This window comes from Paramisgurnus dabryanus, chromosome 11 (assembly GCF_030506205.2).
Source record: "Paramisgurnus dabryanus chromosome 11, PD_genome_1.1, whole genome shotgun sequence".
In the NCBI taxonomy this organism is placed as follows: domain Eukaryota; kingdom Metazoa; phylum Chordata; class Actinopteri; order Cypriniformes; family Cobitidae; genus Paramisgurnus; species Paramisgurnus dabryanus.
In genome coordinates, this window is record NC_133347.1 from 2428947 (window position 1) to 2444653 (window position 15707).

General features: G+C 37.4%; 1 protein-coding gene across 2 annotated transcripts in view; it reads right to left on the minus strand.

The window, feature by feature from the left end:
* The window catches only part of tafa5l (TAFA chemokine like family member 5, like), a 68603-nt gene extending 53238 nt beyond the window's left edge, over positions 1–15365 (minus strand). For both annotated transcript variants that reach the window (XM_065248116.1, XM_065248115.1), the window contains exon 1: positions 14652–15365. In XM_065248116.1, coding sequence (XP_065104188.1) covers positions 14652–14748 — 97 coding nt within the window. In that variant the 5' untranslated portion in view covers positions 14749–15365. The remainder of the gene's footprint in view (positions 1–14651) is intronic.
* Positions 15366–15707: the final 342 nt, after the last annotated feature.

The window sequence follows — 15707 nt, forward strand, 5'->3', positions numbered from 1 at the left end:
GACAGTTTCACTGTGACTCTGAAGCTTGGTTTATACTTTACGCATCGGTTGTTGGTGTGCGAGGCGAAAATTTCTTCGCATAGTGGGCGGTCGTGTGCACTGAGACCCCATTTTGCATGGCGACGCTCACAGCTATTTGTGTGCAGACATGTCATGTATAGCCATGCGCAGCTCCATATCCGAAAATGCCCGGCCTGAACCAGTGTTAGATAGCCTTTATCACTCATCCTCCTGGCGGATGTGTCACCACAAATAAAGAAAAAAAAACAATGGGAAGCTCAGGGAGTTAGTGTGTGGAAACATTCATCAATTACAATTAAATCGTAATGTAAATAATAATAATATTAAAAAAACGAACTAACACACTAGAATATATTAGAAAACTGAGAAGTCATGCAAAATGGACAGATACATTTTATATACCAATGAAAGGAAATTACCAGATCCAAATGGTATAATAACAGGTAATAATAACAATAGCTATACTGATAAAAACTTGTTACATGCAAATGTGCTTTAAAATAATTGAAAGGCTTACTTTTATTCTCAAAATGCACTCTGAGTAAACAATTTAGGTCAAGACACACAAAAAAATCAGAAAACCTCTGGTCTATGCACTGCAAAAAAAAATATTTTCAAGAAAAAAATTCTTAGTATTTAAATAAAAATATCAAAAAATTCTTAAATGAAGATGCTTTTTCTTGATGAGCAAAACGATCCAAGAAAATGAGTCTAGTTTTTAGACAAAAAATATAAAATGTAAATGATTTTGTGCATAAAACAAGCAAAAAAATCTGCCAATGGGGTAGGAACATTTTTCTTGAATTTTACTTGAATTTAGTGTTTAAGAAAAATGTTCAAGATTTTTTTTATTACATCATTGGCAGATTTTTTGCCTTGTTTTATGCACAAAATCACTTAAATTTCATATTTTTGGTCTAAAAACTAGACTTATTTTCTTGGGTCGTTTTGCTCATCAAGAAAAAGCATCTTCTTTTAAGAATTTTTAGATATTTTTTACTGAAAACAAGACACAAATACTAAGATTTATTTTCTTGAAAATCATTTTTTGCAGTGTAAGACTATAATCTTTAATAATTAAGTAGTCTTTATTCGCTAATGAAGTCAAAGAGTGTCAGCGAGCAATAGCTTTATGTAAAAAACAATAAAGTATCATAGACTATGCTTTTGTTAAAGAGCAACTGTCGTCCGATTCACGATAAAAAATTTCCTTTGGTGTGTAAGCAGTGTTGTGGAAAGTTACTTTTAAAAGTAATGCATTACAATATTAAGTTACTCTCCTTATTAAGTTAATTTCATGGAAAGTACTTACGTTACTTTTAAGTTACTTTTGCGCTACTTTTTCTTACTTTGCTGAGACTTGATCTCTATTAGGCCTTGCAGGTATTTTTTTAATGAAGTTATATTGCATTTATTTTGAAATGTTTTTTTTAATTGCTACCCCACATATTTAGTGTAAATGATGAGTTTGTACCTGTGGATAGAGGTGAGATAAGAACAGTTTTTATGTAATGATTTTCAAAGCACTCAAGGCGCTGTCCGAGTGCTAAAAGATCGGATCTTCACACGTTTGTAAATTCTTTCTTTCCTGTTTATGAAGTATTTTTGAGGTGACAAACCTTTTCTTTCATATTTGTAAATTACTATTTGTGAGTACACTGATCATGTAGGATATCCATACATTTACAGCAATTAAAAGCCTGCTATTTTAACTTCCATGACTGAAAGAAAACAACTTTTAAACGTTTTAACTAAACTGAAAAGTAACTTGCATTACCTTTATAAAAAGTAACACAAATATTAATGTGTATATTTATAAAGTAATGAGTTACTTTACTCATTACTTCAGAAAAGTTATATTATTATGTAATGCACGTTACTTGTAATGCGTTACCCCCAACACTGTGTGTAATTGGGTATTAGTTCATGTTAATGTCTTAGTTCATGTCTCCAACGTAAATCTCTTTTCTTGGGCAACAGTTTACTTCCTGGGATTGGTGATGTAGTAAAGACTGACATTATCATAATTCCTCCCACACAACATGTAAGTTAACCCCTGTTAGCATTGCATTGTAAGCAAATCTTTCAGACATGGTAAGGAGCATCAGATTTCCTGCTGATGTCAGAGGTATTCAGGCCAATCACAACATACAGATAAGCTGGCTAATCAATGACACAGAGCTTTTCAAATCTGTGCGTTTCAGGAAGAAAGTGAAATCTGGAGCTATAAAAATGTCCGGTATGTGGAAAATAATGTGTTTTTAAAACCATTTACCATACGAACACATTGTATTTTACCAAATACACAAAACAACATTGTTATTTAGCAATGCAATAGGTGCTCTTTAATACAGTCAGAGCTTAAGGGCATCTGCTTTAACTGTGACCGGTTTCCCAATATAATAAAGGCATGGTTATCATATTGCCTTAATACAACTCATTTAATGACATACTTCTACTAACGATCACTAAGAAAAATAAATCTACTCAATAAGCAGCAGGATTTGTACATGATTCATGCCCCGAGCTGGAATGCTGCAGGCTCAATTACACACCAGAGATAAATACTCCATGAGCAAGAGTAATAGTGATGCTTACCTTTGCATCACATGCCCTGCCAAGCAGCACTAATTAGTTTACTAAAAGAAAAACTGCATTATCAACCGATTTTCCCCAATTTAAAATCATGCTTGTCATGTACCAAAAACACTTTGCCCAGCCCACATTGTAACATGATGTAATATAAAACATTACAAACCAAGAGCAAAACTTACAAGCAATTTCAGGCCACGTGTGTCCGATGCAAAGTCTATTGAAATTGTTTTAACCTTGACAGCTATGGGGGCATCTTGTTTTGAGAAGATGAAAAATCCCAGCAGACATCATTATTGTAAAGACTACGAAGAACGCTGAAGGTCACCTCGCTCTCTCTCTCTGATCATCCGTCTCCAAAATAGAGGCGCAACCTCTTTCCATAACGCCCCACATTAATCCTCAACAGCTCAGAATTTAGATAAGAGAATTAACCCGTCCTACAGCCCCCTGATGCCTGGTTCCCCACTTCAAATTCTGTTTCATACAAATGACACAACAGCTTCGTCGTGTGACGCCGTCGGACAGACACTTCAGAGGTTTCGCACACCAGCGTTCTCTGGTTTCAACAGCTATAGGATAAACGGGGGCCGCCGGAGATATGCTTCGAAAAGCAAGATAGAAAGAGAGAGAAAAATAAACAGACAGCGAGTTTGATGTGCCAAAATCTTGACAGCCTTTCTATCACACGTTGTTCAAGTTAATCGATATGACAGGAGGTTTTCTGCCTGTTTAGTCTTGGCGTGGTAGACACAATCAAATGATGGGAATCTACATGTATTTCAACAACGATCCACCCTACTCCAGGTCACTAAACTCACTTCTTCCCTCCTTTAGATTGTAGTTCCTCCATCAGAGAAACCAGATTCAGGTCTTTAGTTTCACTTTCAGCCAAGAGATACAAATACAACTGCAAGCGAACATGAAGCTCAGTTCAAAATGTCACCTTCTCCAAACATGGCACCAGAGGACGGCTGACAGGAGCTTGACACCTGTGTTTGTTGGTACATTTCTCGGGTGCTTTACTGCTTTTATTTTCAGGTTGCAGTAGATACAGTAAAGAAATTCAGGAATATATATGAAGTTGACTCTTTATCAGAGAGAGTTTATATTCTAAAAATACAAATGAGAAAACACCAGTGGGGAACCTTCAGGGCCTTCTACGCCTTCGGAGAAGGCCATAAAAAATTAATAAAAAGATTTTTTATAAATAAATAATAAATAATATAGTATTCAATAAAAATATGCTTTTACATTTTTAAATTTCTATTTTATTCAATTTAATACAATACATGTAATATATTTTCTCTCATCTATGTTCTAACGTTAAGCTTACTGTCAGGTTCATGTCATGAAAACATCTAATCCAATCAGAATCGTCTGTCTCTATTAAGGCCCGGTTATCTGGCTCATTCATTGGTTAGGACTTCATGAATCCCAGGGAAGGCCAAGCTATGTGTTTTGGTGTGGAGAGTGACGGGCAAATTGACCAATCACGTTTTGATTTCAAGTGGGCGGGTAAAAAACAAAACATTGTAAGCCTTCATGAAGTCCTAAGCATGCAACAAACTGGATACGAGCTGCTGTAAAACACCAAAGACGAAGATCATAGACCGTTAATATTAATACAGTCTAATGGCCCGAATCTCTGCGGTGAGAGTGGTTGAGGTAAATGGCGGAAAACTTGATTGACGTTGTGGCTAGCTTGATAGGGCTGAGGTAAAAACGTAATTACTTAAGCGCGTACTCGTGAAGAGCACAGCTGGAAGAAGCGCGTGCAGAGGAGCCTGTGCATATGACGCGAACACGAGAAAAATAATGGGTTTAATTATACTTTTACTTCCTGACAGTTTCACTTGTTACGTGAGGATAGTAATGACTGACAAACGACGCCGAATTACATACAATATAATTTCCTAACTAAATCTGAGAGAATGCGAAAACATTCAAATATTTTTTACCTCGCTATACCCGATGGGCAGGGCGGAGATACATTTTGGTAGCCCGACAAGAATTTGCAATAGCCCCGGGACCTCGGGGCTCGGGCTAGCGATTTTGCGAGCCCTGGATATCTTATAACAACAGTTATAAGCCACAAGGAGGTGCACTGAGAACGCAGGGTGCTATATTTACCCTTATGAAAAAGACTAACAAGGTACCCTACAGCTAAATATATATTTCCAAAAAATTAAAAATAAATTAAAGAACATAATTTAAGCTTGTTAAATGCATATTTACAGAGCCCCTGTCATTACAGAGCAGCAGAGTCTGTATTTGTGTTTATCAGTTAGATTAAAGTAATTTTAAACTTTAAAACTGCATTTAAAGGCAGACAATGCCCATTCTGTAATTTAACTTTGCGTGCTCAGAATTTTTACACGTTTACTGTATGATTTAACGAAATATGAATAGCCTAGTATTATGGATGGAGAGGCATTTGCACTTCATTGCATATTTTGAAGGCCCAGCTGAAGTGGCCCACGGTTCGCCACTGGAAAACACAAACATAAAATGAAGATGGTTAAAAAACATTTATGGGGTGCACTTAGTTTTACAGTAAAATTAGCACAGAAATCATAAACACAAACACTTGTAGGTTACATCTGTTACTTGTTTCTAGTAAAATCTTTCTCAAAAGGAGTTTATTTAACATTTATTTATCAAACCCAATGAAAACCAATTTTGCCAAATTTAGTATGCAAATGTGTTTATATTTGTTGTCTTTTTATCACCTTTTCTAATATGGGTAGGTTTCTTCAAAAATACTAAATTTGAGCAAGAAGCTGCAATAATTGCATTTTGTAAAGGACTTTTCTTAGAGATCAGGGGCCTCATTTATAAAGCGTGTGTGCACACAGATTTGATCATAAAGTTTGCTTATGCAAAAATCCACAGTTAAGTCCATATTTATAATTTTATAAATATTTATAATATTTACACGTCTTTGACGTGTAAAAGTGCATAGCGCCATGTCAGGGTCTGTGCAGACGTACGCACTTTTATGCGCGTTTCCTGCGCGTACGTTCGGTTTATTAATCATTTGATAAATGATCATAAGATCAAATGTAGGATTGTTTTTACACAGCATTTTATAAATGAGGCTCCAGATTCAGAACGATGATGAAAACACACACAAAGTTTACAATGTTGTTAAATAAGCTGATGCTTACCTTCCCATTGGCAGGGAAACATTTTCTCTTAATTGACGAGATAACTTGTAATTGGTGGGTAAAGAGTTTAGATGTTTTATCATTCTCAACAAAAAGACATAACTTTCAAAATTTCTTAGATTTAAGTTTTTGCAGTGGAAAAAAACAAGGACAGTAAGGAAAAAAGAAAGAAAGGACAAAACGAAGGAAAAAAGATAGAAAGAAATGATTTCCTGTATTCTGTGTGAAGAAAATAGTGACATTATTTTAGGAGGGGGGGGGTTAATGCTATTTTATGCATTCTGCCTTATTAACACAGTTAAAGAGTTATAATCCTAATGCTAAACAAATGCAAAGTGTTAAAAAGCATTGTGATGGAGTATTGCTGGGCCTACTCTTTCCTACAAGTTTCGAAAAGTTTTTTTTCAAACATGGGTACCCATTACATATCAGTGACCCCATATTCCTTTTATGGGCACTTTCCTCTGGAAAAACACACCCACCGGCGCAACGTCATAGAATGTCTCTGAACAGGTTCATGCCCACTTTTGGGGGAAAACAAACAAGACCTCCCATTGACTTCCACACAAAATAGCGGAATAAAGCAACGTTCGTACACACCCGGCAGGCGTAAATAACTTAAGAAATCACTCAGATTAAACATGTTGAGTAATTATCTCTCCACCCTGCCTGCCATAGAGTGCGAAAGATACATTAACATGTTTAATTTGGTCATTATAAAAACATGTCTCTTTCATTCTCACAGCATCAAATTTGTGTAACAACGCTTCCCATTGGCTGGAGGTGACTTACCCCGACGTTTACTCGTACCTCATCGAGTCAACAGGGAAGACAGTAAATTATTTTACTTCGTATTTGAAAGATACTTCGTATTTATTTATTATGTCTTTATATTTAGAGTACTGAGTGCACTTTTTCGTCCAGCCATACAACTAACTGGCTTAGCGATATTTCCAGCAATCACTGGATAGTGCTGTAACACAAATTTGATGCTGTGAGAATGAAAGGGACATGTTTTTATATTGACCAAATTAAACATGTTAATGTATATTTCGCACTCTATGGCAGGCAGGGTGGACAGATAATTACTCGACATGTTTAATCTGAGTGACTTCATAAGTTATTTACGCCTGCCGGCTGTGTACAAACATTGCTTTGTTCCGCTATTTTGTATGGAAGTCAATGGGAAGTCTGGTTTATTTTCCCCCAAAAAGGGGCGGTGACGAAATTTACAGTCAAGTTCCCGGATGTGCCGGTAGTCCGTATCAGAGGGAGAGTGAGACGCTCATTATTAGATTTTGTTGAAAAGTCTCAACCGGGTCATGAGTCGCAGGCGGTAAGTATAACTGCTTCTGTGTTATGTTGGAAATGACATGAACATGTCATGAATCATAAGTAATCCAGAGATAGTGGGATAATGTTTTGTGTGTGTTGCTTGCTTGTGACTCGCTCCTCCCATGGTTCACCTCAAGGGGGTCGTGCTTTTCCGGAAACAGTCGCTAGTGCTGATCTGTCTTTTATAAATCTGATAAAACTAAAGGCTCTTCAGAGATGTGAAGGATGAAATACTACTCTAAGATTAACATGCGATGAGCAGAAACAGCGTGTGTTATGGGAGCTTTAAATGTCACTTAAGCAAGAAGCTAATTTACATTATTTAAATTACTGCAGACGTTTTTTGTTAATTATCATTCTCCTTGATGATTCTTAATATATTTGCATCACTGTAATGGTCACCACAGTGTTTACTGCATTACAGAAAATGCGCATTGATCATAATAATCATAAGGAGATGCATTTATATCACGTTCACAACAATGAGAAATAAATATAATTGTCATCAAAATAATTACTCTTTTGCATGAACTATTCTTTTAAAACTGATCTTTGTATTCATACAAAAGTTAAACATGGCCAACATCATGACCTACATTTGTTCTTGACAGGTTTATGTGATTCCCCTGAATACATCCCTATGGTCCACACACGGCCTGCTAATCCTTTACTATTGTAAGAGAGGTTACATTTAAGTCAATTTCATTTAACATCCTCATTTGTGACACACAATGTCTTTTTTTATACAGTACATTGTCTGCACTGTTAACAGTTATGTTCAGCAATAGAGACAGTCATAACCTCCTGCATTGTGTACAGAAGAGCAAATTAACCTAAACTAACCTGCTAGAGAACTCATTTTTAACATCTCCTTCATTTAACATCAACTGCAAGTGGACCGAGGGCAAATGCAAACTGAAAATATAAAAGTAAGAAATAAATCTGAGAAGCACAGGTCGTACCCGTCAGACAATATCTGACAATGGCAAACCGAGAGTGCATTTCTCTGTGGAGTGGCGCAGCTAAAATACTGCAGAAGACATCACGTTATTCATCTTCATATATTAGACCCTTCAGAGTTCCTCTCAGCTATGAGAAAGAGATCACAGGATGCAACAAATAAAGAGACGCAGTCTGAACTAAAGCAGGCCGGCGCTTGGCGTGAATTAAATTCATATTCACAGAGAATAAAAATAAAAACTGAAAAATGGTTTGCACAATGGTGCACAATTGATTTTGCCTGTAAAAAGCTTCATGCTTTTTCATAAACATCCGTTCACTTCACTCTCTTCGCTACATACAGTGACACAAGTGATTTTTTTATGCCAGACCATCATTAACATCTTGCATGCTGAGAGCTACTTTGCATTCTGCAAACCGTGCTGTTGGAAATGTCATAATCTGCTGACTGCTGACCTTCAAAACATTATGACAAAGAAATTAAATGTAAAAATAACTGTTACATGTTAGCCAACTGATGCCAGATGACAAATGTAGTGCCTAGAGTAACTTGTTACTGATATCTTTTGTTTTTTCAAGGCAATGACAAACTTATGCACACTTTTAAAACAATGAAGTGCTACACGATGCCATAGAAGAAACATTTTTGCTGTATGATTCCATGAAGAACCTTTAACATCCTATTGACCCCTTCAATCTTATAAAGAAAAGAGCCATAGAAGAAAGATTTTTGCCAGAATGGTTAAACCTTTTAACACCTGAAGAATGTTTCTGTGTCCAAGAATATTCTTTGTATTCAAAAAAGATGCGTCTCCATCCACATGCACGTCTGACATTTTGGTTTTGGTTTTAAAACATGCAGGAGTTGGAAAATAAAGTGCAGGATTTGCTTGATGTTCAAAGATAGAACTTGAATGATGTTAATTATGAAGAGAGATAAGACATGAAAACGATCTTCCTCGCACTGACAGATCTGAACCATGCGGATGCGTAACCCTGATATATACACAAACACACAGAATTACAGTTTTAAAAATATCTGTTTTGAGAAGAATTCACACATATAAAATCTGTTATGTCTTAAGTGAATGTTTGGTTAAGTCTTGGGTAAAAATATCTGATGTGTAAGATTATATTAGATCCTTGCATTAAAGTGGATCTTAAAGCTGTCTATCTCACTGTCAATCAAACAATAAAAGAAAGAAAAAGTTGAACATAGATTTTTTTCTATAGATATTGTTTTTGACTTTGTGAGTGCTAAATCTATTAGTTTTACAGTTGTTTTAAGGTATGGATGCAGTAATTTGGCTTTTAAACTAGTGCTGGGCAAAGATTAATCTCTAGATTCATTGCATACAAAATAAAAGGTATTTTTTGCATAATATATGACATTGTGCTGTGTGGAATTATTATGTATATATAAATAAACACACATTCATGCATTTATTTAAGAAACATTTACATGTGTATATATATATATTTATTTATTTATTAAGACTATATAAATAAGAAATGGATATAGATATAAAAAATTCTGAAATGTACACATGTATGTGTGTGTTAAAATATTCATAATAATTACACACATGCAGTAAACACACATATTTTATGCAAAAACACTTTTATTTTGTATGTGATAATCTATTAAGCTTTGCTCAGCACTATGTTAAACCCTCAAAAGTTTTTCCTTTAAAATTTACTTTGCTCATCAACTTCAAACAGGTATAGCTCTGTCATTTTTTGTCAGATTCCAACAAATCAAACATCGTTTTGAAGGGTTTTTTTAAATAGAGAATGTCAAAATATAAATAACTTATTTTTGAAAATCCACTCTTTCCCAGTCAATTTGCCAGCATGGGTCACATATGGTCTGTTTAGGAACTTCTGACTGAATGGTTCTTTGAGGAACCAAAATGGGTTCTTCTATTGCATTATTACGACAAAATTAGTCTAGTTCAGCTAGCTCAGGTGATGAGCGCTTCTCAATATGCTTCCTCATCTTTTCCCTCCTACGTCCTTCTACGACCCGGAAACCGATCGAGCTTCGCCATCATCTCAATTCTTTAATTGTACCATGAGGAACGAGGAGGCTTCTTAAAGATTCATGTATCCTATACAGAAGTGTTTTATCAACTAATCCTGACGCATGTATAAATCTCCTCCCCCTTCACGTCTTTAAACACGCATAAATTGTGATATTAATCATTAAATTATTGTAAATGTAGACTCGTTTCAGAGAGTATATTTAATATTCATGTAAGTCATCTATATGAATGATCAGTAGAGACACATATATTAATTTTACAGCACTTTTAAGAATGTCTTTATTTAATGTATTAAGGCTATGAACTCTAACTCAAGTATGTATTTAACTTTAGTATTCTTGTTAAATATTTAGGGTTTTTAATGCACTAGATAATTTGATAAAAGACAATGAACTTTATACTGTGAGTAACGAATGAGGATATGCCATTTCACTTAAAGGGGACATGTCACAAGATGTAAAATAAATCTTTCGTGTCCCCAGAATACGTATGTAAAGTTTTAGCCCCAAATACACCATAGATCATTTATTATAGCATGTTAAAATTGCCATGTTGTAGGTGTGAGCAAAAATGTGGCGTTTTTGTGTGTGTCCTTTAAAATGCAAATGGCACTAAATGGCAGTGCTGTGGTTGGATAGTGCAGATTAAGGGGCGGTATTATTATAGTAAGATCCAAAATCAGTTACGAGTCATCCAAAAATATTTTTAATGATATTCGGTTCGCGGTCAGCTGGGTCGTTTGAAATAAAGATGCCAATTAACTATTTTAAACAATTACTACTTAAAAAAAAATATATATATTTTTTTTTCTTTTTTCAGTCTGAGTTGCGGGCGGGTTAGTTGAAAACGTCGGTTGAGTGCGGGTTCTTAATACATTGATCCGTGCATCACTGGTAAGATCCCCTTCTGACATCATAAGGGGAGCCAAATTTCAATGAGCTATTTTTCCACATTTGCAGAGAATGGTTTACCAAAAGTAGTTACTGGGTTGATCTAAGCTACTAAGTTTTTGACATTATCTAGGTTGATAGAAGCACTGGGGACCCAATTATAGCACTTAAACATGGAAAAAGTCTGATTTTCATGATATGTCCCCTTTAATGTTTCGTCTCCGTCTTTGCGAGTAAAGAAAACGAGGATGCACAAATAAGGATTGAGAAGCACCTTGAGTTCTTGAGTGCTGAACTTTAATCTTAGCCAATTTTAGCAAAGTTTATGACACACTGTTTGAAAAATCGGTCTGTTGGAAAATCTGTGGCCAATTGCATAAACTGTTTAGATTAGTCTAACAAGTTGGTCAACTGATCATAACCGTTTTATATCAGTTACATAAGAATAAAGTCTGCAATTAGCCCTAACTAAACGCTAGTTGGTCAGAATAGTTCTTAAGACACAGACTTACTTTCCAACTATGTTTATGCAACCGGCCACAGGCCTCTATTTATTCGGCACCGATGTGCAGGAGACGCCACTGAGATTTCATTTGTGATTTACTTTCCTACTGTACAAGATGAACTGAAAACTTCTGATTCATTTTCAACCAAACACACCGTCCTGGTTATTGAAAGAGGTCAGAAGGTGTCGTGGGTGGCCTTGTGAAAATTCTGCAGAGGGGAAACTCTGACATTTCCAAATGTATTGTTAAATAAGCTGGCACCACTGATGGTGTTGACAGCTCATCCATCTGTCCGTTCGGCGGCCCAGAGTGAACACCCACAGCCAAACACACTTTGATTTCCTGTCGTTGCCATGACGAATGGAGGAGCTTTGTGGGGCGAGCTGTCAGGGCAGAATTCACAGCCACTCGCAGCGACCCACACGGCTCTTTGTTACCGAACCCCCGAAAGGGTCCGCCGGACCAGAGCACGTGTTAGGTAATGGGCCCATCTTAAAAACCAGCAGTGTCTCTTTTATTACATCGATACTGTAAATCCACACGCTGAGCCGAACGCACTCCATCTGTCTCTCCACCACAGACGCGTTTATTGATATGAATTATTTCAGTCCATGGAGGGGTTTTGGATTATGTTCAAAGAACAACATCTACCACAAATCAAACCGTCTTAAATCACTGCCGCCGCTTGTCAGGAGTGAAACAGAAGCCATTAGAAATCAACAGATAAATCAACCTGCTTAAGTGTATTTCCTGAAAAAACTTTAAAAGCCAAGCGTGTAATTTCTTTCTCGCAAACATTTTTCGAAGCGACGTATAAATCGCCAAAGCGAATATTTCATTTTCGAAGGGCACTTAACGGCGTGAAATTGATTTTTTTCTGTTGCATGACGGTTTTCAGTCACATGACGCCTACAGCTCAGATGATTGGCTCAAAAATGTTTCCTGAACTCACTTACTTACAACTGGAGCTTCATGCACCGGCTGAGCAAGTGGGAATGGGATCAATGGGAATGCCACTTTCAGCACCGCTGTAGCAGCACAAACGACTGTGTGTGTGTTCGATCCCAGGGAACGCATGTAGTGATAAAATGTATAGCTCGGATAAAAGCATCTGCCATCAATGCGAATGTAAATGCAATAGAAAAACTCTTTGGGTATATAAAAACTCCTATACTCTCTAGATTTGAATCTGCTATAGAAGACAATATTTAAAATCAAAAAATGACACACACACACCTTTAACAGTACCAGGAACAGTCTCTGATGTGCAGTGCAGTGCATTTGGCTGATGTTTGGGACCAGCTGTCAAACGCAGGCAGATGTCGGTCAGTGCTATGAGCTTGTGCATAAGCAGGTTACAGATTTGCACATGCAGAGATGCTGGTTTGAATCTCATATATAATTTGCACAGGCGTCAGTTTGAGTGTTCGACGGTGCAGGAAGGACAGAAATCTTTTAACAATATTTAACAAATGACTAATCTTCGCTCCGAGCTTTCTGGGGAATTCCACTACGGAAGGATGGGTAATTTTTTAATTGGACCCTAGACAATGAATTTTAATCTTGTAAATCTTTCATCCCATCGCTGTCCTTCCCGTTACGCGAGGCGGTGCTGAAAACGGTCTGTGCATTATCGGTGATGTCATCACGAGGGCTCTGTTTTGATTCTGGATGACAGCCCTGGCCTGAGAGAACAACATAATTAAATGACGAATATAAACACTGTTGGCTCACACATACATACATTTTTCTGTGATTAAACAAGTATCAAGATGTGCATTTGTAAAACCTGCATGCTGGATCTTTTTAAAAGTCCATTAAGAGGACGAGAGTGATGAAGTTCTTTCATCACATGACCGCAGAGTTCAAGAGTCGTGCTTTTAAGTGTAAATTACGCTACGCCGAACAGCCGCAAAGGTCGATAGTCACACACATTGATAAATCAATATTTCACCCGCAGCTTCAGTAGGGTCATGGATATCATTACTGAAATGAAAGGTAACCACAGGAATCACAGGCTGTCACTTCACACTGAAATTCATTCAGTGCTGACTGAGGTCTGTCTTACAGAATAAAACCAAGCGAATTTCACAAAGCCAAGCACATTTTTCTTATCAACTGAAGCAGTAATAACAGTGATGTTTATGGATGAGCTTCCTTCCTCTGAAATCTTATCATGGTGGTCTAAACGTACAGACCACCGTGTTACCACACCTCAATGCACTATGCAGACCTGTACCTCTCAAAACCAAACTAGGCCACCTACCCAAAAAATTACAACTAACAGCTTTGGCACTAACTGTGAGAGCTTAGAAGGCGTCTTTGATCCTTAAAATACAAGACGGCTAATGTGTAGTATACCTACTCTCTATATAAACCTAGGGATTGATGCAGCAGGGTGCCTGTAAATCTGCAATAATACCGTGCAAAGAGAGATGAGGAGGTAATATCCCTAATATCTCTTATTATACCCTCTGTTAACTGCCCCCCCCAATCTCATCCCACCCAATCCACCACCCCCCTACTGAGAGCCATCTGCAAAACTTCCACATCGGCACACAAACGCTGTGCACAACCCACATGCCTCCAAATGCCTCTTTAGGGCAGTTAGCTGTTCAAATGTGAGTCAGATTCGAACCCCAGGACTCAAAATCCAACATCCAAGAATCAACAAATCATAGTGTGTTGAGCAAGTCAGCATGCCGTAATTCAAATACACACATGCATACAAATGCCATGTTCCCTAAACACATTATTCACAGTATTTGGATAAGCAAAAAACAGGAACTTTCCTAACCTGACACATCTGACGCTATAACCAATCTGACAAGTCACAATAGACTCCTCAAAGCCACAGTGATGTTTGGCCTCTTTATTATGATGTGAATTTCCATAATAATAACACCAGAGCCTCTCAAAGGACCTTTATCTGTCCTATGCACTATGCTGGAGTCTCCTGGGTGTTAAGACAGGCACAAAAGCCTGGCTCACAGAAATCTGACAGCTGCATTTATTAAAAAAAAAAACTTTATAATAGGAACAGAATCATCGGGAACTCATGCATAAATAGGATTGGGTCCATTTGGACTGTGTTACTACAGTAAAAGTCATGCAGTGATGCTCAGCACTTGCCTTCTTTAAGTAGGTGGGTGTAGATCATCCACAACATGAGAAGGCAGCAGAGAGACGCGCCTCCGCCGGCACAGAGCGCTCGCATCCCCGACTGCATCCTCACTCCTTCCCGCAGAAAATAATCCCAGCTCCCACCTTAAATCAACTTCAATGCAAACTGCCTTACTTCCATAGATTTTCACTGGAATGGGGCCGACACGCCAAAAGAGACTTCATCCGAAGAAAATGTAGGACGCGCGGTGTTTTCCTTTTTACGCATTTCATAAAAAAGACACACGAATTGGATTACAACGAAATTACATCGACGGTCATTATTGAACTGTTGTTTGTCAAAATTAAGATCTAACAATACAATAAGGGTTATGATGCAAAAGCAAAGAAAACCAAATGGAGAGAAAACTCATCCAAGTAAAGTAAATAAGTAATTTGGTGCTGTCTTGGAAATTGCGCAAATCCTCTGCGCTCTGGAGAGGTATCCACAGGGTCAGTGGTGCCAGTCCAATGGTAACAGGTCCAGAATGTACGAATGCTGACTGTAGATGAGCTTGTGGCTGGAGATAAAGGTTCGGCTTTACATCTTCGGAAATGCGACTCCAGTGTCCATAACTACGTAGCCAAAACCACCCGTGTCATATCACGCAGGATCTGCCATGTGGAGTTACAGAGTACAGCACACGCGTGATTCCCGTGATTCGTGTCTGCATTCAAAGCTGAGCTCTCTCTCTCTCTCTCTCTCTCTCTCTCTCTCTCTCTCTCTCTCTCTCTCTCTCTCTCTCTCTCTCTCTCTCTCTCTCTCTCTCTCTCTCTCTCTCTCTAGCACACACACACGTAAGGAGGAAAGCAGAGATCAAACAGAATAGGACAGCAACTAAACACTTAACATTAAGATCATTAAATGATTTAAATGACGTCTATATGAATGACTACAGTAATTGCGACAGGCATCATAAATCACAGAGTTGTGACTTTAATTGCAAGTAAATGAGAGTAATGATAATGATGTGTGATTGACAGCTGTCAAAATGCCATGTGTCAACTCAGTGACTTCAGGGCCAG